Source organism: Candida albicans, chromosome 1 (genome assembly GCF_000182965.3).
Source record: "Candida albicans SC5314 chromosome 1, complete sequence".
In the NCBI taxonomy this organism is placed as follows: domain Eukaryota; kingdom Fungi; phylum Ascomycota; class Pichiomycetes; order Serinales; family Debaryomycetaceae; genus Candida; species Candida albicans.
This window is the reverse complement of record NC_032089.1, coordinates 760,661-784,004: the sequence shown is the minus strand read 5'-3', so window position 1 is coordinate 784,004 and position 23,344 is coordinate 760,661. Positions and strand designations below refer to the sequence as shown.

At 34.4% G+C, this 23,344-nt stretch overlaps 6 protein-coding genes and 1 non-coding gene across 7 annotated transcripts; 4 read left to right on the top strand and 3 right to left on the bottom strand. All coding sequences in view use genetic code 12, as the record gives it.

Moving 5' to 3' along the window:
- Positions 1–49: 49 nt before the first annotated feature.
- Positions 50–2,893, bottom strand: WAR1 (War1p; the record flags this gene model as incomplete). Its single annotated transcript, XM_708547.2, has 1 exon — positions 50–2,893. The coding sequence occupies one exon, from the start codon at positions 2,891–2,893 to the stop codon at positions 50–52; it is 2,844 nt and encodes a 947-aa protein (XP_713640.2).
- A 2,534-nt stretch (positions 2,894–5,427) lies between these two features.
- MNS1 (mannosyl-oligosaccharide 1,2-alpha-mannosidase) lies at positions 5,428–7,275 on the top strand (the record flags this gene model as incomplete). The annotated part of the gene is made up of 1 exon (XM_708548.2): positions 5,428–7,275. The coding sequence occupies one exon, from the start codon at positions 5,428–5,430 to the stop codon at positions 7,273–7,275; it is 1,848 nt and encodes a 615-aa protein (XP_713641.2).
- Positions 7,276–8,233: 958 nt separating this feature from the next.
- Positions 8,234–10,006, top strand: CAALFM_C103720CA (uncharacterized protein; the record flags this gene model as incomplete). The annotated part of the gene is made up of 1 exon (XM_705090.2): positions 8,234–10,006. The coding sequence occupies one exon, from the start codon at positions 8,234–8,236 to the stop codon at positions 10,004–10,006; it is 1,773 nt and encodes a 590-aa protein (XP_710182.2).
- A 3,068-nt stretch (positions 10,007–13,074) lies between these two features.
- MSB1 (Msb1p) lies at positions 13,075–16,938 on the top strand (the record flags this gene model as incomplete). Its single annotated transcript, XM_705092.2, has 1 exon — positions 13,075–16,938. One exon carries the CDS (start codon positions 13,075–13,077, stop codon positions 16,936–16,938), a length of 3,864 nt encoding a protein of 1,287 aa, XP_710184.2.
- Positions 16,939–17,284: 346 nt separating this feature from the next.
- tT(CGU)1 lies at positions 17,285–17,372 on the top strand. Its single transcript is given in 2 exon segments — positions 17,285–17,320; positions 17,337–17,372. It is a non-coding gene; the product is annotated as a tRNA-Thr (tRNA).
- Positions 17,373–17,487: 115 nt separating this feature from the next.
- On the bottom strand, positions 17,488–18,540 carry CAALFM_C103690WA (uncharacterized protein; the record flags this gene model as incomplete). The annotated part of the gene is made up of 1 exon (XM_704883.2): positions 17,488–18,540. The coding sequence occupies one exon, from the start codon at positions 18,538–18,540 to the stop codon at positions 17,488–17,490; it is 1,053 nt and encodes a 350-aa protein (XP_709975.2).
- Positions 18,541–19,151: 611 nt separating this feature from the next.
- Positions 19,152–22,589, bottom strand: ENG1 (endo-1,3(4)-beta-glucanase; the record flags this gene model as incomplete). Its single annotated transcript, XM_716471.2, has 1 exon — positions 19,152–22,589. One exon carries the CDS (start codon positions 22,587–22,589, stop codon positions 19,152–19,154), a length of 3,438 nt encoding a protein of 1,145 aa, XP_721564.1.
- Between the last annotated feature and the right edge of the window lie 755 nt (positions 22,590–23,344).

The window sequence follows — 23,344 nt, the reverse complement described above, 5'->3', positions numbered from 1 at the left end:
TAACTATCTATCATCTCACATACTAGCTTTCCTTTCTTGACTCTTGGCATTAATTGTTCATGAAGAAAACTTCATCATTACTGGTATTACCATTAAAGTTATTACTTGTGAAATTGATACGATCAGTAGAGTCCGTACTTAACAAATTTGACCAAAACTCATCGTTTAACACTTGATATGAATTCTCCAATTGATCAGGGTTTGCTAAATTGGCATTCAATCTTGGATTGGAAGAATAATGCACCGTGTTCGATATCGATGGTAATCTAAATTGCCTATAGTCTGGTTGGGGCATGGATGAAGGGGGTAAAACATCTCCAAATTGATGTAAGGAAGGGGTGGTAGTATTATTAAAAGCCAATGGAGCACTGTTTCTATTATTGCCATTTATTATTGACTGTGATTGATGAAGCACGGGTACATTTGTTTGCAGAATGGGAGGGGAATTGATTACCTGTGGCACTGGAGTGTTGTTTGCTGATACAAATTGTCCACATTGAGATGGTGTTTTGATAGCTTGATCATTCTCTGAAAATGACTTTCTCAAAGAACCGGCAACAGCACTAGGTTTATCATTGTTTTCGCGTCTAAAAGTTGCTGCATACGACAATACATCCAATGGTTCAGCACTTCTTGTATCTGAAACTAACGAGACTTTGCTGACTTTCCGAATATCGTTATATTCACGAGCTAATGCTCTCAACTGTTGTGTTTCAGATTCATCAGGTTTGAAGTTCTGCGGTGTATTCCCATTTTTACTTAACAACTCAAGTACTTGAGTAGCATACGTTTGAATAAACAATTGTAAAACTAGTCTCATCTTTGTCAAGTAATGATTATGAGGATTCAAAATATTTGCTTGTTCCACTAATTTACTAACACATTGGATTGACGTTACTGCTCGTTTAGGAACTAATTCTTTATCAATATGAGATGGCAACGACAAGATAAGATACCGCAAACGAAGCAACATACCTGCTGTATACATAATTCTCGATCCAAATGGGAATGGCAATAATGCAATTTGGTCAGGTGTTAGCTTACTATACTCGTCTAATGCATTTAAACACGAGCTTGTGCAGTAACGTATCGATTTCATTGCTTTCCCATCAAGTTCAGTATCACTTTTGAAAACTTTAGTCAATATTGGTTCATGTAAATATGCCTCAATAGAATAATAGTACGATAATAGTGAATATTGATTGTCTTTAATTTTCAATTTCAAGTCCGATAATAAACGTTGTAATTCTTGGATGACATATTGCGATACTCCTGATTTCTGTCCAGGCATTTCAGGTGCATGGACAATGTGATGGATTTTATCCAATTTGTTATTCATTCGAGCAAATAGTGCCAAACGTCTGTGTTTCTCTTGCAGTGAGTTTTCAAGAAGAGAACAACATTCTTCAACGTATGGTGTCCATCTAGCATAAATAGATCTCCGTAACACAAGACATGTGCTCACTGTGACAAAATAAGTAATTAATACCAATTCACGGTATTCATCATTACCCTTGTCTTTAGAACTTGCGTCTTGTTTAAGTGTCCCGTCAGCTTGATTGTATGAATAAGTTGGTCTGGCAAAGATTCCCACATCATGCAACAAAGAAACACATATTGTGTTCAACATGTGATACCGACGTTGTTTGAATAATTCAGGTGAGTTATAATACAAACATAGTACCAGAAAAGCTTTCACTAGCTCAACTGATTTTGTACCAACAACCATTACTTCTACTGCAACAGACGTCATTGCTTCATTGTCAATTGCTAATACAACATCTTTATCGGCATTTTTAGTTATCAAATTACAAGCAGACATGATACTGTTGAATAAAAACGGTTGGCTTTGCAGAAATTCTATAGCATGCATGTTATCAGGTATTGCAATTAATGGATGTCGACCATATATCTGTTCACGATAAAGTTTTAATCTCTCTTCCGCTTCAGCAACAGTGATTACCCCTTTGGAAATCAAGTCCACAGGTTTCTTGGCAGATACTAACTGGATTCTTCTTGATGCTGCTTCATTTAATTGATTAGTTAAATCGGTTAATCTAGCGGAAGATTCTGCCAAAATGCTTATTTCACTCTCCAAATCAAATTTCGAAACAAAGGGTGGTGATTGCAAATCTGTTGGCGAATCATTGCTAAAACCTTTTTTGTTTGCAAGTAAACGTTTATTGGCTAACTCGGTCTCCAAAAACCGTACTCTCTGTTTTAATTGGTTGATTTCGTCATCCTTTGATGTTGGTGAAGTGGTATTTCCCCTCAATATTGCAGATTCATGTGGTGAAGGTAATTGAGGTGGGATACCTGATGTTGGTATTGGTGTTGGAGCCGCTGACTGTGGGTTAAGATTGCTTGAAATTGGTGGTACAGCAGAGCTAGCTTGAGGTCTAAATACCATTGGAGATGTGGGATCAAAAGTCATGGGCGACTGATATCTAGACGTTAACAGGGAATCATTTGCATTATTAATGCTACTGCTGTAATTTTCAGAACTATTGTAGCCCGATTGAGTAGGTGTATTTTTCTCTTTTTTATGTTCTGGTAAACTCTGTCCCGCCTGTCTTTTCGCTTCCAAAATTTCTGATTTCTTTCTTCTTTTTCTGGTTTGATTTAAATCGATTTCACAAATTCTATTTGCATTAATACATCTGACACAGGGTGCACTTGGATTATTAGGATCTGAGGGTGTGCATTTAACTTTCAACGAATGACAACTTTTGCATGCCACAGATCTTCTCGTGACTTTTGGTTTTTTGTCAGATTCATTAGATTTGAGGGGTTGCGGACTACTGTTATTTAATGGATTGTTTGTATTAGAACCATTACTGGCACTAGGCGATACACTATCAACCAGACCTTTTTCGGGTGTAGTATCCGACATCTCCGTACTTCTTTTTTACTTTAGGTGTTTGTTTCTGTTTTGAAAGAACTTTGTTTGGAGGTATTCTATATGAAATATCTCTAATATCTTGAGATGTGACTGTTTGCTTCTTGGTGTAATGTTTAATGTGACAAATGTTTGCTAATATTGGAGTGTATATTGCTTCCTTTGGTGGTATTGGTTGTAGTTGTTGCTTTTTGGAAAAGTGTGGAGCAAGTGGGAAGAAAATGGGAACGGCGGTTACTATGATTCTTCAGATGTGTATTATTCCAACTTAGTTAATACTCTGATTGGTAGTATATTAGTGTTAATATTATGATGGGAATACTTTAAGAAATGAAAACAGAAGTCAAGTATTCAGATATCGATATATATTTTCAAGATCATTGAAAGTACAATATAAAATGGACCAAGAAAAAAAAAAATTGAGATATAAAATTCAGAATGATGGGCGGGATTAAAAATGGACAAAGAAAAAAAAAAGATGGCATAAATTGAGTAGAAATAAATCTAAAAAAAAACAGACACAATCAAATGTCAAATTAGATTTTATTCAATAATGGTCACTACTACTATTATTGCTGTCAAGGGATGATGAGGGCATTAGAAAATGAAAGACCCAAACAAAAAAAAAATTAGAACAATGAAGATTTTCATTAATTGAATTAATGATTAAAAGACTAAACCGAAACCAGACACTAGTTAATTTCTTTACTTCGGTTAGTTTCATTCTCATTCTCTCTTTAACTCCACTTTTGAATTATTTGATTGAACTTTGTATTCATTATTCTGCAATAGGAACATTGAAACGGCTGTTAACTTTAGATTCTGGAGGGATTGATGCAAGTCTCGGTTATAAAATCCAAGAAAGAAAACTGCATATTAGACGGGACAGATAAACCGAGGCGGAAAGCGGGAAAAACGATTTGGAGAAGAACGGCCAAACGTTTTCCCTTTTCTTTTCCAATTGTAGTTCTGAAATCTGCCTGTGACTTGAAACTAACCCATCAAATTGTCATTACAATTAAAACTCCCTATCATTAATATATATTATACAGACTACTTCCTCTTTTGATTGCGGTCTAGTATTATATTACTCGATTGTTGTATGCCCTATAGTCACAAATTTGATAATTCGACGATGTAGTTGATAGAATTGGTCAAGCATTGAAGTACACTTAGTTTTCGTTTAGTATGTAGAAAGTTCTTTTGTCAATTGAGATAAATTTTGCAACAGTTTTAGTCATTTCCTTTCTGTTGTCAGTCGGATGACTCAAACACCATTGGTAAGGCAATATCCATTACTACTCGTAACCGTTCGGTACTTGTGTGATTTTGTGATTCTGGGGCTTTTCGACTTGAGCCGGTCCACGGCTTAAACAATGATCAATCTTGAATAACCGACATGTCTTTGATCTAGTCCACAAACGGATCAGCTATCATACTACCAGAATATAAATCAAGGTTGGTTTAAAGGTGCTTTTCAACTAAAAGTGGCAGAAAAAGTACTGAGAACCATTTGATTTGGTCTGGTAGGAATCTTGCAAAAAAACATAGTATAATAATTATCATTGATTATGTAATATGTGTAAGAGTCGTGTGATCTTAGACAACAATTGAAGTATATTTTCGACACTTGTTATAATGGTAAGGGATTCATGTTATATAGAAGTCATTGATATGCGCTAAGATCAACTTTTTTCTATTCAAAACTGATTCCATCAACTATTGGTTGTCATTGTTACTTTTGAAATAATCCACTAGCAGTAAATACTTTTCATTTTTTGCATTCACAAATCCAGAAAAGTATGCAATTTCTAGATGATCTGTTGTACTACACCATTACAAAGTATCTTCCCTGCAGTAGCCCCTGTAACCTTCAAGCTGGCGGAATAGTGTTGTTAATATGATGTAATCAAACAATATAAATTACTTCAAACGCGTGGTTGTTGCCAACCAACGATTAATTGGATTTGTTTCATTTTGAACACGGTACACAACTTCAAATTTGAGTTCAAAAAATCGAAGCAAGACAAAATAACTTCTTGACGCAGTTKATTCTTGTATGGTTTGGTTTTTTTTTTTTGGGGTCCTTTCAGTTCTAATTCTACTTTGTTTTTTTTTCCAATAATCAAATCTAATTATTGAAAAGGTTCTACAATATTAGTATAACTATAACAATTGTTGTATTCTAAACTCATTTACTTTTTATCACTTCAGTTTCCTTAAATCCAATTGCATAGCAAAAAAAAAGAATAAAGAGAAGCATACAATCAACTAGATTCCAAGAAAGAAAGCAAGCAACGCCATAACCATTAAGTTGCAGCCTTGACTACTCACAGTAAACAATCATTAAATTCTAATTGTTTCCCCATTTGTGAATTGCATTCCATATTAACAGCTTTATTGATTAATTGATACGTGAAGAAGCACAAAAGAAATATCATTTTACCCTCTTCCACCTTTCTTACTATTTGCATATAAATTACACCAAATAATTAATACTTTTCAATCCTGGGTTTTTTTCATTCCGTATGTCTTTTTCATTTGGTATAAATAATATATCGAAAGGCAATAATACATATAAAGACAAACCAGCAGGAGGAGCATTACCATTATTCTACAAAGACAAAGTACCAGCATTCCACCCAGCCCACACTTCAAAAAATAAAAAACGTATTCTCATGCTATTAAAAGGTTTTATGTTGTCTTTAGTATTATATGCTGTGTACCATTTAGCATCAAATGGTGGGCAATTTATGTTTGATTTCTCGGGTCAATCAAAATGGGAAAGAGCTCAACTGGAAGTTCGTCAAGCCATGTTAGATTCATGGCATACCTATGAAAAGTATGGTTGGGGTTATGATGTCTATCATCCAATTAAGCAAGAAGGGGAAATTATGGGTCCAAAACCGTTGGGGTGGATGATTGTGGATTCATTAGATACTTTGATGATTATGGATTGTCCAGAAGAAGTCAGTCGAGCCAGAGATTGGATCAAGAATGATTTGGATTACACTTTTGATTATAATGTCAACACATTTGAAACCACTATTAGAATGCTTGGTGGTTTATTATCAGCTTATCATTTCAGCAATGACGATGTCTATTTGGATAAAGCGGTACAATTGGCCAATGCATTACACGGGGCCTATGATAGTCCATCAGGAATACCATATCTGTCTGTCAATTTGAAATCAGGTAAAGGTATAAAGAATCATGTTGATAATGGTGCCTCATCCACTGCTGAAGCTGCTACTGTTCAATTAGAAATGAAATATTTATCGAAATTGACTGGAGAAATTTTGTGGTGGAACTTGGCAGAGAAAGTAATGCAAGTGTTAGAAAGTAATAAACCTCAAGATGGTTTGGTGCCAATTTATGTCAACCCAGATACTGGTAAATATCAAGGCCATTTGATTAGATTGGGGTCACGTGGAGATTCTTATTACGAATATTTGTTGAAGCAATACTTGCAAACAAATAAGCAAGAACTTGTCTATTGGGATATGTATCGTGAATCGGTTGAAGGTGTCAAGAAACATCTTGTGAGTGATTCTTATCCTTCGGGATTGACGTTTATTGGGGAATTGGATAATGGTATTGGTGGCAAATTGTCAACCAAGATGGACCATTTAGTTTGCTTTTACGGTGGATTGTTAGCCCTTGGTGCTACTGGAGGATTGACATTGAACGAGGCTCAAAGTTTAAAATCATGGAATGAAGAAAGAGAAGCTGACTTTAAACTTGGTGAAGAGTTGACTTATACTTGTTATAAGATGTACCACGATGTTAGTCCAACTGGATTGTCACCAGAAATTGTTGTTTTCAATGAAGATACTTCAAAATCCAAAGATTTTATTATTAAACCTTTGGATAGACATAACTTACAACGTCCAGAAACAGTTGAATCATTGTTTTATCTTTATAGATTAACTGGTGATGTCAAATATCGTGAAATGGGATATGAAATTTTCCAAAATTTTATCAAGTACACTAAAGTTGTTAATTCGGAAGGTGAAGTTTCATTTTCCTCGCTTTCCGATGTCACTTCTTTCGATTCTAATGGCTTACCGAAATTCAAAGATAACACTGAATCATTCTGGTGGGCAGAAACTTTGAAATATTTGTATCTTTTGTTTGATGACACCAATAAGATTCCATTGACAGATTATGTCTTTAATACTGAAGCCCATCCATTCCCTAGATTTGATACTAATGATTATTTCAAAACTGGTTGGAGAAGAAAAATTGATGAGAATGAAAAGGCACAAATGAGAGAATCCAAAGTTATTGATAAAAGTAATCTTCCGGAAGCTCAACCAGTTGATAAATCAGCTGATCAAGAAGCTAAAGAAATTATTGAAGAAATTGCTGGGTAATTGACAAAAGAGTTATGATGACGTAGTTATTAAATTGTTCAATCTTGTTTATAAATTGTTATATTACATGTATTTTTGTACCTCTGTCGTTCTACCCTTACAAGAACGAATGTCAAATTATAGATATTATTTGGCTCAAAAAAACTTCTCCTGTAATGTCCGGATTTGTATTCTCTCACTAAATTGCGCTTTAACAACAGTACAAAATACAAAAGAGGAAAGGAAAGAAAAATAAAAGAAACAAGAATAATTAGTACTGTATCCATACCTAGCGCGGAATTAATTTTGGTCTGGCTAACTTAATACTGATTGGTCAATTTTTTTTCACTTTACGAGAATTTGTACATACGAGATTTTTTTTATGAAGTTCCTCTCTCAATTTCTGTTTTGAATAGAATGGCTTTGTCTGATGACACCAGGGCATATTTTTGTATTGTGTGAATTTTCGTCAATCATTTATTCAAGTCTAAAATGGAGTTAAACAATTAAATAACATCAACAATCTAAATCAAACAAAGCGAATGTATAAAGCCAAGAAATACTCAATGCACTAAAAAGTACTAATGCACATACAAAATTTCCTTGTTGGTATCGTTGTTATTATTATTGATATTGTTTTTTTTGTTCAGCTTTGGGGGGTGAGAGAGGGTGAGAAGTTGTAAAAAAGGGGAAAATCATACGAAAGTGGAGGAACAGCATGTTCAGTCTATTTACTAAAAACTTATTACTAATCCCATATTATTGTCAACAACTCTTATACTTTTCAAAACTACTTGAGGAATTGAACTTTTTTTTATAATTGATTTACATATTTCTTTTTCCCTTTTATTATTTAAAAACTTTCCTGTTTGATTAGTGCTTGTTTTCTTTTATTTATTAATAAGTAATTGGGTATTTCCACGATCAAGCCATTCTAAATTTGAAATCTGTGAAACGCGTATTTTTTCGAAGATTTAACATGCCAGTTCCAACTAGTACTTTAATTAAAACTGAGGAAGAGGAAAGAGCAATCAGGTTAGCAGAACAGCAACAAGTTTGGGAGAGACAAAGATTGGAATTTGAAGAAAGAAGAAGACGCGCAGAATCGCAAAGAATTGGATCTCCTTTCAAACACCCATGGTGGACTGCCTTTACTGATGCTGGTCCTGAACCTAGATGCTTAGATGAATGGTTGACAGTTGAGATCTCCAATTCAATTAGAGAGAAACCAGATTGGAAAACCAAGTACAAGAATGAAGAGATTGTTACTAAATGGAAACGAGAAATTAAAGAACAATGTCAAGACAAAACCAAATATTTAGATCAAATAATTGATTATGTGTTTAAGGAATTACAATGGTACGAAGATGTGGAAAAGGATTTAAACACGTTTCAAATTGGTTGTGATTACAGAATTGCATACTCTGATGGTGCTGTCAATGAGACTTTAAAAAAGAGTTTCTCAATTGGAGCTCAAAAATTAGTGGAATCATTTGGAAGTAACATTGACTATCATCCAGGATCTCACAATCAAGTTATTGATTTAGTTCATCCTTCTTTATACATTGTTCAATATGATAAAACCCCAGTTTTGAAAAATGGACAATTAGAAATTGTCAAATATGGAGAACAAATTGAACATGCAAAACCTGGTGTTGATCAATATGGTGTTTCTAAACGATTCCAATGGATCCCTGCACTTATGACTAAAAATTCAAATGGGAAATTTGAGTTTGGCTCTTATATCAACAATTTACATCCTATCAAATATAAAGATTTGTATGATTCCATTAGTGATATTTTTAATGCCGCTGTTCCAGGTTTGAATTGTGTATTGACCAGATACGCGTCACAAGAGTTTGTTCGTATTCCAGTTCCTAGAGGCAGTGATGCTTACACTGATGAGTACCATAAAGAACGTGAAGAATTGGATGCGATATTGGACCGTGAAGCAGAAGAAACAGGCAATGATTATGATTGGGAAAGAATGGAAGAGTTTGAAAAGGATAAACTGAAATATCTTTGTGAATTAATTCCTGCATGGGAACAAGCTCCGGTTTTTGATAAACCAATTGATCTTTCCACATTTGAGAATTTAAAAGTTATTGTGAAATTGATAAATATTGAACTCACACCCGAAAACCCTTCCTATGCCGGTGGGTCATGGCACGTTGAAGGTGGAATCAACGAAGATATTATTGCAACCGTATTGTATTATTATGATGTTGAGAATATTACTGAATCAAGACTTTCCTTCAGAACTGGATTTGATGATCCTAATTATGAACAAGGCGACGATTTTTATACAGAAACAATTTTCGGAATAAAAGATGAAAAGGTTATGGTTAGAGAAATTGGCGGAATTGAAGCTAAAGAGGATAGAGTTGTTGTGTTCCCAAATATGTTTCAACATCATGTTGATCCTTTTGAATTGAAGGATAAAACTAAGCCTGGTCATAGAAAAATCCTTTGTTTTTTCATTGTTGATCCATACAATCATAATGTCATTAGTACTGATAATGTTCCACCTCAACAAAAAGAGTGGTGGGATGATTCTAGTTTAGATTATTTGTTCCCTGGAAATTTGAAACAACAAATCTTAGACTTAAAAGGAGATGAATCCTCTTGGCCAATGACTTTAGAACAAGCAAAAGAAGCTAGAGTTGCCTTGATGGATGAAAGATCTGCAAAAGGTGAAGGTGATGAATTCGAAGGTGCATTTACAAGAAGTTTTTCATTATGTGAACATTAAAATAGTAAGCACTTTATTGTTTGTATCCACCATAGATAAGTAATATTGGTTTTTAGTTTCCTATTTCTATATTTCATATTATATGTATCCTTATATGCATGTGTTTATTCACTTTCAAGAATATGATTAAACTATAGTATTTATGTACTTGTTGTGGCCAACAATGTATTAACCGTGTTAAACATACTATAAAAATTTATTCAAATCAATGTGTCTTTATAGACAGCAATACAGTATAAATTAAACCAATTTGTTTATCTAACTAGACTAAAAGACAATCTTATTGCTGAACACAAATTTGTAATGATAATTGAATGTAAAATAGTCGGTTAATTGGTTCTCAACATGGATTGTATTTTTTTTTTGATCAAATTTGGTTTAATCTTTATACAAAAAAGTTCCCGTTAATTGATAATTGGCTCAAACGACAATATGACAATAAAAAAGACTTGATAATAACGTATCATAAGAAGAGAAAAGACGATAAGTATAGTTTTCATTATATAAAATAAGGTTTGAGCAGCACCTATTGTTAAAAGTCACAATATTTAACTTTTCAAAGTAGTTTATCGCAAGGCTGTTTTCTCTATTGTTGTCTTATCATGAACAACGATGACTCGGGGATTCTACATTGAATTGCAAGTAAAACGTGAAAAGTATATTCTACAATTGAACAAGGCTTCTATTTCTTGAAAACTATGTTTGAAACAGCCAATTATTAACAGAAACATGAACTTCAATTGCTGCTTCGTTTAGCTATATCTTCCAAAGTCACTTTGGTTTTCATTTTATACTTCCTCAACGTTTATAAAACCACATTAAACGTATTTACCAATCAAGAGGAACTACTTTTACTCATTTGAATTTGTAATTGAAAAAGAATCAAAATATAATTATTAATTGGCGATTTTAAAAACGCGTCTTTGTTTTACAAATTGCTGTGAAATGGGTTAAAAACACATTTATTAATTTAAAATGATGTCATACCAATCCTATAAAGGAATTCTCAATACATACATACATTAGTGAATGGTCACTATTATCATCGACTAAAGCTTCAAGTCCTATTGTAATTATCAATCCCTGGTGTTGTTTCGTTTTTTCTTTTTCCGTCCCTCCCCTTCTCTCCCCTTATTGTTTCTTCCTTGTAGTGTATATTTTTTTAGAGTTTTTTTGAGTTACTGACACGCAAAACATTGTAATTCGAAACATCATACACACACACATTCAGGAACTGCTGCATGAATATATAATGCTAGGGTAGTGGTGATGGTGGTATTGGTATGGGTGCCTGTACCTTTTTATTTTGAATTAATACTAATTGGGAAACTGAAAAATTAGTTTTACGTTTCTTTTATTTGGATCTTGTCAAACAGAACGATTTATAACAAGCCAAGTTTTAACCTGGGAGAAGTAATGGTTACAATAACAGAAACTTTAGATAATATGGGATATTACTATAACTACAAACACCACAATTTTCTTTACAAAATGATATTGATTGAAATTTTTATTTAAAGGGAGGGGTTCAAGCTCTTTCAGTAATTGCATAAACGAGGGTTCTTAATTATTATTATCGTCTAATTAATTAATTCTCTCGTGTAATTTTGATAAGAATTTTTTTTTTTTTTGCAATTAAAAGAATATTAATTAATTAATTATGACCCAAGCCTTCGAGACAATAAGAGAAGAATAGCCGAAAGATAAGCTGATGAAATGGTATGCATCCTGACAGTAATAGACATCGTTTTTCTTCCTCTCCTTCCTTGTTTTCATGGTATTGAAAGTACTCCATCAATGTAAACGAAGATCACATTGAATGATTTACAATTCAATGAATCATGAAACAGATTGTTAGCTAATTGCGAGAAATAAGACAAAGACGGGATAGACATTGGGAATTCATAAAACACAGAAATAACAACGACTAAAAATACCACCACAGAAAATGTAATGCGCTTGTATTGTTCTTTCACTGTTAATGAAGCTTCAAGAGAGTATGCATATCTTCTTGAAAAATTCTTTTGTCCATTACCGACGCCGCTGCCAATACCACCACCACTAATTTTCTCTTTTTGTAACTGAGTTTACATTCACCAGTATCAAAGGAATGGAGCATAACAATTACAAAATTAGTTGATTTTTGAGTAGCAACTATTTGTAGAAATGACTCTTGATTTGTGTATCATTATTAACTTTTTGGATGTATGATTATGACCTAGCCAAAACTAAGCATATCCGTCAATGTGTATTAGTAGCAGAACTAACACACACAATTCTTAACGAGATTGGACAAAATTATTTGTCCTTCTGTAGTGATTTGTTTTGTTTTTATGAGCAAATCTGCTTAATTTAGTTTACATAAGAAGTTTAGGCGATTTTTTGGGCTTATCCTTGCTTATGGCGCACAAGAACACGAAATCAATTTTTATTGAATTTTCATCGTCTGGCGTACCGTGCCCCCTTTTTTTTCTTTTTATTTCTGGAATAATAACAAAAGAAAATTAGAAAGAAAACAATTAGTTTTTATAAAAACGGTTTTAATTTCTTGAATTAGTTTAATTCATTCATTCTTTTCATTCTTTTCATTCTTTTCATTCTTTTTTCTTTTATAAATTCCATTTGTTTAACCAATCCTTTAATCATTATATCATACTTTTTATTGTATCATTGAAATTTGTTTGCAATTCCTCTAGAAAAGTGCGACCATAGAAAATTAACAACAACAAACAACAATCGAAAAAAAAAAATTAGATAGAAGGAATCATTTTTTTTCCACTTTTTTAAGCCAAAAAATAAACAAAACTTCGAGGTTTCTCATTGGAAAGAAAAAATAAGAAATTAACACCAAACACCAAACTCATCATTATAATTTGAAAGAACACTTTTATCCAAAGGTCACAAGTACTACTACTACAAGTACTATTACTTCCATTTATAATTACCCTCCTTTTCTTTGGATATCAAGACTAAGTTTTTTTCTTTTTTGCAATCCCTAACTACAATTAATGTTTGAAATTTACTTCTAAATTTATTGAACTACTACAACTTCTACATTTTGAATCATTATGGTCAATACAAAACAACTAATTGCCAATTTAGAATTACCCAAATTACCTTTTAATCATGAAAAACAAACAACTCAAAAACCAACACACAATTATTTATCCAATACAACAATCACCGATGCTGGTATTATGGACCCAGCACAATTCACACGGAAGAATTTAAAGTCAGCGTTACATATTATAACTCAAGAATTGAAGAAGAGAGGTACCAAGACTCCCCATATATTTCTTCCGTTCAGATCTAAAGTTAATGACGAAAAATTGGAATCATTTCTATCATCTATTGCGCCTCTGGGTGAACTACGAACAGATAATACACTTTTGCAACAACTATGTTCTGAAACTGATGAATTTACTTTGATTAGTGCTTTGAAATATTTTTGGTCACGTTTACCTAATAATGAAATTATTGGATGGGATGTCTATCTTGAATTTAAACGTCGAGAGGCAGAAAAGGGATATCCCAAAAATGCATTCTTATCGATTATGCCAAAATGTTTGTCATCTCCAGCTCATGCCTCTATTGTCTATGATTTTTTGGATTTGATATTGAGCATAACATCAAATTCTCAATTCAATTATCTAAGTGGTCGGAAAATAAGCAAGATGGCAAGTTTCTGGGCATTTAGTTGCCGACAACAGTTTCTACAATCGCCATTTTATGATGCAACTCAGGAAGAGGCAGAACATAATTTTATTGAAGGGATCGATACTTGGAAGAAATCAACTAATGCTCTTTTCCATTTAGTCTTGGCTTTTTTGAGATCAATGCTACCTGAAACCAATTCCGAAACATTAAAAATACCAAAGACTTTACAGTCTTTGTTGGTAACCACACAGTACCCTCCTTCCTCGGACAATGAGTCTGACCAAAGCATGTTAAGAGGTGCTATTACCATTCCCTGTGTTTGTGTATCAACCACACAACCTTCAAAAGATGCATATGAATTGATTAGCAAAGTGAGGCATAATCTAAAATTTGATAAAAAGGATGATTTCTTGTCAATCGAGAATTACACGATTTTGAAGAATTTATTCTCGAAAAAGGGCACATTTGAAATTGTTAATTCCTTAACTGATGAATCAAAAAGAATTTTATCAAGAATTTCCAGTGAACCAATATCATCAAAATTCAATATTTCTCCAGGTTGGAACAAATCAAAAGTAGAAACCGATCCAGATATTCCTTTGTTTTCAGAAATTTCTATCAAAGATGTGTCAATACATGACTACTACATATGGACTTGGTTGGCGTCAATTAGTAGTGATCAGCCATCTGTGACCAAGCAAATATTTGGAAGATCTATTGTTGTCGAGGCGGAAGTGTTGGGATTTCAAAAATGGATTGTTGTAACTGAGAAAACCTTAAGTTCAGAAGGATATTTGCAGCGATTCAATTTGGATAGACGAATGCTAAGTAAACATAAACGACAAATATCTATGGAAGATTATAAAAATTTACCATTACCTCCAATTCCTGTGCAGGAAACTGAAAACGGCAAAATAAATGAGGAATCTTCAAATAAAAATGCAAATGAAGGTCGTAAACATTCTAATTCGGTGTCTTCAACTTCAGTATTTTCCAATAAGAAAAATGATATGGGAGAGTTCAAACAGAATCAGAATGTAAACTCGGCTAGGTCCAGTGCTGGCACATCCACTTCGAATCATTCACAAGAGAAAGCTACTCAGTCAGCACCACCTTATGTGACTCGAGCCTCAGACATATTTGATAAACTGTTCAGTGATCAATTCAGCTACATTTACCCAATTTTAAATGATACGATGGAAACTAATGAGGTTGATCAACAAAACACCTCATCAAGAGAGTTGGCTACCTCTACATCAAGGTTTACAAAGACTACATTGGGAGATATGATAGCTCCAGCAAAGAATCCAGTTGGTAGAAAAGCTCCTCCTTCTTTTGTATCGAATTCGTCTATTTTAGAAGCATACACTAACACACCAAATTCACAAGACCTGTTTCTTAATCACAGACAATCGGGTACTCCCGATAACACTTTTTCACCATCAAAAAGTGACAATAATACTATTGATACTTTGAAGGAAGATAAATATTTTGAACCCTTTGATTTGTATCACCCTGAAATGGACACAAGCTCACAACAAGGATCGGTAGAGCCATATGATAACTACTATGTGGGTATAGAAGCTAAGACGTCTGCAACTACTGCTCCTCAAAAACTTCAACCACCTGCTGCTACACATTCTCAATTTTCTCAACCTCTGCAGAGGTTACCAAATGACATTCTGAGTTTACCTTCTGATTCTACAATTGTTTATAAGGACGAAAAGTTCAATGACGATAATACCATTGCTGCTACACCAAATAATGGACTGGAGAATATTAATGGAGAAAATATGGGAAATGAACTTTTGGAAGAACAAACAAAAGAGGAAAAAGAAGAAGAATTGCAACGCAAAATTGAAGAAAAGAAACAGAAAAAGAAAAAGGAGAAAAAGAAATTAGAGAAACAGGCAGAAGCAGCTCAATTAGCGGCTGCTCAAGCTGCAGGGTTCCCATTTGCATTGTTGCCGTCTAATATGCCACCTCCACATATTCCAGGGATGCCTGAAACTCCACATGAAAAGAAGAAGAATTCATCTACATCACCTAAGAAGAAGAAGCAAAATTCTCCCAAGAAAAATACATCTCCAAAAAATAAAACTCCAAAGAAAGTAAAGAGAATCCCATGCGATCCAAATAAACCATTACCACAACCAACAGAAGTAGTTGAAAAACAAGAAAATTCAAATCTCAACTCTTCTTCAGCTACAGACTTGGAATCTCCTGTGCGTGTAAATGATAAAAAACTTGTTATTCTGTCACCACCAGAAAATGATTCAATACCTTTACTTGCACCACCACCTTCTAACAATTCTATAATGAGTTCACCAAGAATGGGATTTGTCAGTTCACCAAGAATTCCACCTGCCCAGTTCTCCAATCCCGAGGCACCATCTAATGACCAATTGGTGACACCAAAGGAGCAATATAATATTTTCATTTCACAACCACCGCATGGGACAGAAACAGGTGTCCAATCACCAAAACATCCTTATTTTATGCAAGATGAAAGGGTACATCCAACTGAAGAGGTTCCAGCTCCAGTTCAAGCTCCAGTTCCAGCTCCAGTTCCAGCTTCAGCTTCAAAGCCACAGATAGCTAATATTGATACTACTCCATTACCACCAGCTAACCAACATAAACCATCGGTATCTAATTTGGAGCCACGTACACCGGTAGAAGCCACCTCAACCCATAACAGCTTACAGCCAAAGAATCAGCCACAACCACAAGCATCTGTATATAATGCAACACCACCAATGTCACATCCACCTCTACATAGCTTGCCTCGACCAAACTATTATCAACAACCACTGCACAATCAACATTATTTCCAACCGATGCCACCACATCCACAGTTTGTTCCAAGACAACAGCAACCTTCATACTATCAACAGCAACCATTGCCTTATGGTTCTTCTCCAATGCCACAACAAGCACCTGTGCCAATGCAGTCATATCATCCACATGCACCACCTCCACAACAAATGCAATATCAACAATACTTTTCTCAACACCCAAACTCAAACCCACATCCACATCCACATCCACATCAACATCTACCTCCACCACTTTCACATAACGGTATGATGATGATGCATTCTCCACAACATGCACCAATGCAATCCCCATCAACAATGGGTCCTATGAATGGAGGTGGTGCAAACAATGCTGTGATGAATATGGTTCCAGTTGGAGGAAGACACAATAAAAACCAAACCACCAATAAAGCCAATTTACGTGCTGCTTTTGTTGAAGGCAGTTTTGGTATTTAAGATTCCTTATTTATTTATGAAGTGTATTTATTTGTTAAGCTTGTTTGATTAGCTTGTTTGCTTTTTTTTTCTTTTTCAAGAACATGCTTTGTTCATGTTGGAGGGTAATATTTATTTTATTTGTACTATTGACTATTGTTGTCTTGTTATATACTCATAAGTTATAATATATATGTTAGGATACAGTTATTTCATTTAACCGAGACGTTTCTTTTCTTAGGTAAAAATTCTTCTTTTCATGGCTACTATAATCAATGTTGATTCACGATACTTGTAATTATAAAAAGAAATGGAAAGCATATTATATTGATGATATTACTGGTGCGACTTATTTTGGTGAAATTTAGCCTACTTGGCCAAGTGGTAAGGCACTCCACTCGTATAATTTATTTCCAGTGATGGAGCGATCGTCGGTTCAATCCCGACAGTGGGCAAAATTTTTTTTTTCTTCCTCTTTCTTCTCTACAAAGAACATTACAATACCAAACTTGTACATACGAATGATATAATATATTTTTACCGAACAGTTATTACTTTTACAATATTTACCTATTTGCTACTTTGAGGAGGTGGAGGTGGCGGTGGTGTCCCTGAAGCATTTTGCGGCTGTGAAGCGACATCTAATTTTTTCGACTTTTCTAATTCTTCATTCATGTAATCATCTAGCCCTTCGAAGGTATCCTTAGCAGCAACATGTTTCTTTTTTCTAGTTGATGCACGAGGAGGGGCACCTGCTCCCATAACTGGTGGTGGAGAATTAATTATATTGTTCTCTTGGGTATTCTCAGCGGATTCAGGGATGTAAGAAGAGTGTTGTGGAGACAAGCTTTGTTGTTGTTGGTACCCAAGGTTTTGGCTATTCTCGAAAAGAATATCATCAACAATTGAATTGTTATCAAATTTACCAACAACTTCAGGGATTCTATGTAACAAGCCATATCCGACATCACACCCAAGGATTCCTCGATTGTATCCTGTTCCCCAGCTACGCGAGAGATTCACTGTCACTGGACGCAAAATATCGTAATCGTGATTATACACATAAAGGGTGATTGGGATATTATCTTCATTGGAAATTGAATAATGATAATTGTAGTAATTCAAGACTGTTTTTGACAATAAAGACTCGCCACCTTTTGTAAGCAACCCCTTGCCATTGGTGTCTGTTGGATAAGCTGAATCACAACCAATAATATAATCTGAATATGGCACTAATTGGGACATGAATGCTGGAGAACCTTGATGTGTTGCTAAGATTCGCCATACATATGTTGCTGTAGTCAAATGCTGAGATTCCAAAGTCAACCCCAATTGTTTGAAGTTGTTAACAAATAATTGATGGACAGATTCATCGGAATTGTTTGATGAATCAGTAGGTTCATATTTTGACAATGGTAAAGAGATTTGTCGGACTATCCCACCTTTTGCATTCCATACATCAACAACAAGATCTTGCTCATGTTTGGCCAATGTATTAATTTCTTGCATGAGCAATTCAAAATTAACTGCAGCTGCTTGTTCCTGGGTAGTATTACCACCATAATTGATGGTTCCGTCGTCATTAATAGAATACGAAAAATTCGATAACGAAGGATAAAGCATTGGGAGTTCATGGTTGTTTATTCTTATGATGTAATCAAACCAAGATTCAAAACCTTTTTGGTGTGCAGTAGAATGAGGAATGACATTCAACACTCGGAGGGCATATCCTTTGTTATTGATTGCAGTGGCATTTTTAAAGTAAGAGTCATTGGAAGTTGAGTCCAATGCCGAGCTCCCTTCAAATCTGTCAACAAGTTTTTTAGCAAAAGTAACATTGATTCGAATTGGTATTTAAAAGGTGTGATTGTTTTTGAACAAATTTCCAATTGTATGTYMRTTTTTCTTTTGTTTATGAAAAGGAAAAAATAAAAGAGAGAGAGAGGAAGTCACTACCCAGACAAAAGACATGAGTACCCAAAAGATACAATATACACAACAATGGCAGTAGTGTCACCTCTTTCAACTTATAAAACTAGTAGTCACATTTCATTTGGAATTTAATAAGTTGACTACATGCTTGACAGACAAATACCATACAAATTAGTATTTACTAAAGCATATATATATAAAATCATTACGAATCTAAAAAATTAACCTGATAAAAATAATTATTAAAAACAAAATTAAATGAAAGTGAAATCTTTCACGAAATAAGAATTATAGTACATAAGCTAACTAGCATTGAGAGCACCAGCAGCAAAAGCCAAACTCCAAGTTCTACTTTGACCATTATCTAACCACTTGTCATCCCAGTTATTTGATGCAAAAAATTCATATGATGATTTAGGATCAAATAAAGCTTGGTTTAATCTCAAAATACCAGTCCAGCCACTATCAACATTATCAATAAAACCAGCAATTTGATCTTTCCATTCTTCTTGAACGTAAGAAGTCTTTCTAACCAACGATGAGGAAGGTGTAATTGGAAGCATATGGATACCATGGACATATTCTGGATGATCAGCTGGTGTTCCAAAGAATGTAGTGTAATCAACTTTATTCTCGAAAAATATACCACTGACTTTGTTTGGTAAAATTTGTTTTGGTTCCACAGTATTATCTGATTTATAGTAGAAATACATGTTAAAAGAACGTGCCATAATGGAAATCATCAAACCACCTCTTGCTTCCATCGATTGATCACCGACTACTTTACCCCATAATTTTATAGCAGCAGCAAAATGTAATGATTCGGAACTTGATTCAATGTTCTTGTAAGTGACGAACAAACCAGTTGCCCATGAATGGCCAGAGAACCAGTCAAACATTCTTGAAACAGGGAAATAAGTATCATCGGCAGAAGGATTCGAAGCATCTCTCACTAAAGAGTTCACCCAGTCTTTATTACTTTGAGCCCAAGTACCACCTAATTTCTTATCGACGTAACCAACTATGGCTGCAGCGTGAATAAAGTAACCATAATGGAAATCGTGGTCGTTATAATATGCAGAGCCAAAATCAGCGTTTGGATCGCCGTCTTGAGCAGATGTTGACGTTACTCCACCAAATTTAGTATCATACATCAATGGATAGTATTGTTTGTTCTGCGTGAAAACTTTAAAGGCATCCTTCATTGCGTTTAAGGCATCTTTGGTAACTTCTTCATCCTGTATGATTTCACTAACCACCAATAATATTTGAGCATACTTGTCAAGAACTTTTCCTGAAAAATAATTAGAGTTCATATTCTTCACTGTTGCAGCAATATTTGCTGCCAATTCTTTGTTAGCAGCACTAGCTAATAATTCTAATTGATCCTTAGTGTAGGTCAAACTACCTGTCATATTTTCTGTCCATGGCAAGAATTCCACGTCTTGATTAATTGTTTCACTAAATTCCAATTCATTTGTTAAAAACCCGGTCATTTCACCTTTAGTAGTAGATGTAACTGTAATACCAGTCAATGCATCAAGAGCAGAACCGGTTAATGAATCCATATGATGTGGTAAAGCAAAGACAATTGGGTTATTGGATGAAGATTTACCGGCAGTGGTGTAGCTGAACTTATAACTAGCAGCTGTGCCCTGGGATACACTTCCCAGAACAGTGGCACCGGTAACGTACATACCAGCAGCGGCATCATAGTACTTATCATTATCATTATCTTCAGGAGCAATTGCGACTTGAATAATTAATCCATCAACTGGTTTGGATCCCTTTAAGTTGTAGAAATCTTCGACCTCTAATTTAAAGTCAGTATCTTTATCTGGTAATGTAACGTAAATCAACCATTGAACATTGTTCAATAATGTAGCACGATATTTCAAAACATTGGATAATAAAGCATCAGAAGTCTCAAGAGATAAATCTTTAACTCCGAACAACGAATTCAACAAGGGAGTCAAATTCCCGTTATAAATACCGGTAACAAAACCCATACCTTGAACTAAAGGAATATCCAAATAATTAGACTCATCATTGGAAGAACTTGATAATGTAACCAAGGCAGACAATTCAGCCATTTGAGACACTTTCATATGCATTGAATCTTTAGAAAACGATGTAGCAGAAAATATCAATTCAGCATTGTTAGTTGGGTTAAAGTAATAAGAAGCAACTCCCTTATTATTAGTGTTTATTGATCCAAAAACTCTGTCGGATACATTATTATGTTGAACAGCAAATCCATAATAACTTGTTTTACTCCAATAAAGTCCGTATGGCAATGGATACACCATGAAATCTTGATTGCCAAGTAATAAATTGGTATAGAATTTGTTGGTTCCAATTGGTTTACCGTTGTTGTCGACACCAGCAGGAATTGTTAAAGGAATTTCACTTCTTGCGAAAACTGTTGGTGGAGCGTTGGTATCTATTGCTTTGAACAAGTCACCTGAGTAATTGCTAGCAGTTTCGTCACTAGACCCTGTTTCAACACTTTCTGAACTTGAACTGGAGTCGGCTTCCGAGCTTAAACTGGAGCTAAGTTCAACAGAACTGGAAGAACTGTGGTTAAGTGAGCTATCAGATGTTGTTGCAGATGCTAATTCAGAAGACTCTGTAGTAGATGCGATTGATGAGGAATTTAAAAATGAAGTGCTAGATAACAATTTGGAACTCGATTTTTCAAGCACCATAGAGGATTCTTCTGAAGAATTTCTCATAGTACTTGACACCCGCGATGAGTTTGTGTAGCTGAAATCTGGCACCAACGAAGTAGGCTTGGTAATTGTTGTAAGAGTTGAGTTCGTAATGGAAGCTAATTGATTTATAGTTGAAGTAAGACTCAAGCTAGATCCATTCTGTGAATTATTTGATATATCGGATGTGACAGTGCTTTTAACCTTATTAGCACTAGTCGATATAAAGGAAATAGACCCATTGGTAAAAATGGAAGAGTGTTTAGAATTTGGCAAAGTTGTTGCTTCCTTTGTAATTGTAACTGCATCTGTGATTAATGATGTGTTAATGGAAATAGTTTTAGTTGTGCTAACAACTGACTGTGAGCTCACTGGATTTTTCTTTGTTGTGGAGACTAAGGAAACGGAAGTGGAGGGTGTATAAGTCGTTGACGGTAAAGATGTAGCACTAAATACTGTTGAGGTGGTAGTTAGTGCAGTTTTCACACTAGTTGTCTTTAAAGTCACAGCACCATTGGAGCTGGGGAGGGCTTTGTGAGTGAAAGACTTTGTATCAGCAATAGACTTTTCTTCATTTTGTTTGGTTGTAGTAGTAGTAGTAGGAGACTCACTGTGAGAAATTATGGTGGAAAAAGTTTTTACAGTGCACACCTTTTGGTTGCATATGGTAGTGCTCGTGACAGTAATTTTAGTATGATCAGTTGGAGTTGGGGTATCATGTATGGAAGCTGGTACAGATGACCCTTGTATTTGTTGTTGTTGTTGTGCTTTTGACAGTTGTGTTGGTTGTAGCAGTTCTGATTGCTTTACTTGGTTGTCTGGTTGTTGTGGTGCGTAGACTATCACTATAGGTATACCAGTAGTTAATCCAGTTGGGTTGTTTGGTAATAACTTTTTAGCATAGTTTTCTAAGCAAGGGTTGCTTATATGTGTAGTTTTAGTAACAGTAACGATTTCTTGATGAGCCAGGTTCTCTGCCAAAGCTTGAACGGCTATTAGTGTGCTAAGTAATACGGATTTGAAAAGCATAGCGATATATTAATGTATAACTATGATCTAGAATGATAAATCTTGTTCAATAAATTGAATGGTAGAAGTTGAGAATCAGACCAGTATTTATATGAACGCAATTGAATAGACATGAGAACTGTTTATGAAAAGAAAACCCACCCATTTTGTTTTGCAAGCACCGGAAGGAGCCAAGTAAATAAAATAGAATCATAATAATTAACGTTAGATATTGACACAAAATTTCACGAAAAACAATACGAACACGCTCAATCTGATGCTGGATCTTCTAATTCCGGAAAAGTTTTTTGCTTTTTTTTTTGTATTTCATTGTATAACTTGGTATATTGTTTAAGATAATCTCGCAATATAATTATTTGTGTTACACAAGCTATAAAACTATAATGCTGAACGATTTGGAATGGTATTGTTAATTTACAATTAAGTCGATTGTTTATCGTTTAACAACCAGTCTGGTGGTATTTTTTTTTCTTTTCTTTTTTTCTGTCCGCCCAGTAAGTAAAGAAGAATGAAGTGTGAGGTTTTTTATTTATTGTTGCGAAATCAGTTGAACAATAAAATGAAGAGAGAGAGAGAGAAAAAATTATAGACATAATTTTTGTGACACATTATTATTATTGAATAATTATTTTTGTTTTTTTAGTCTTCCTCCAACCAGCAATGCCTTTTGGAAGGTTACTTTTCATCTCAATTGTTAATGACATTGTTAACAATAAGTTACAATTTGATGTTCTTAAGTATAATGTGGTTTAGTA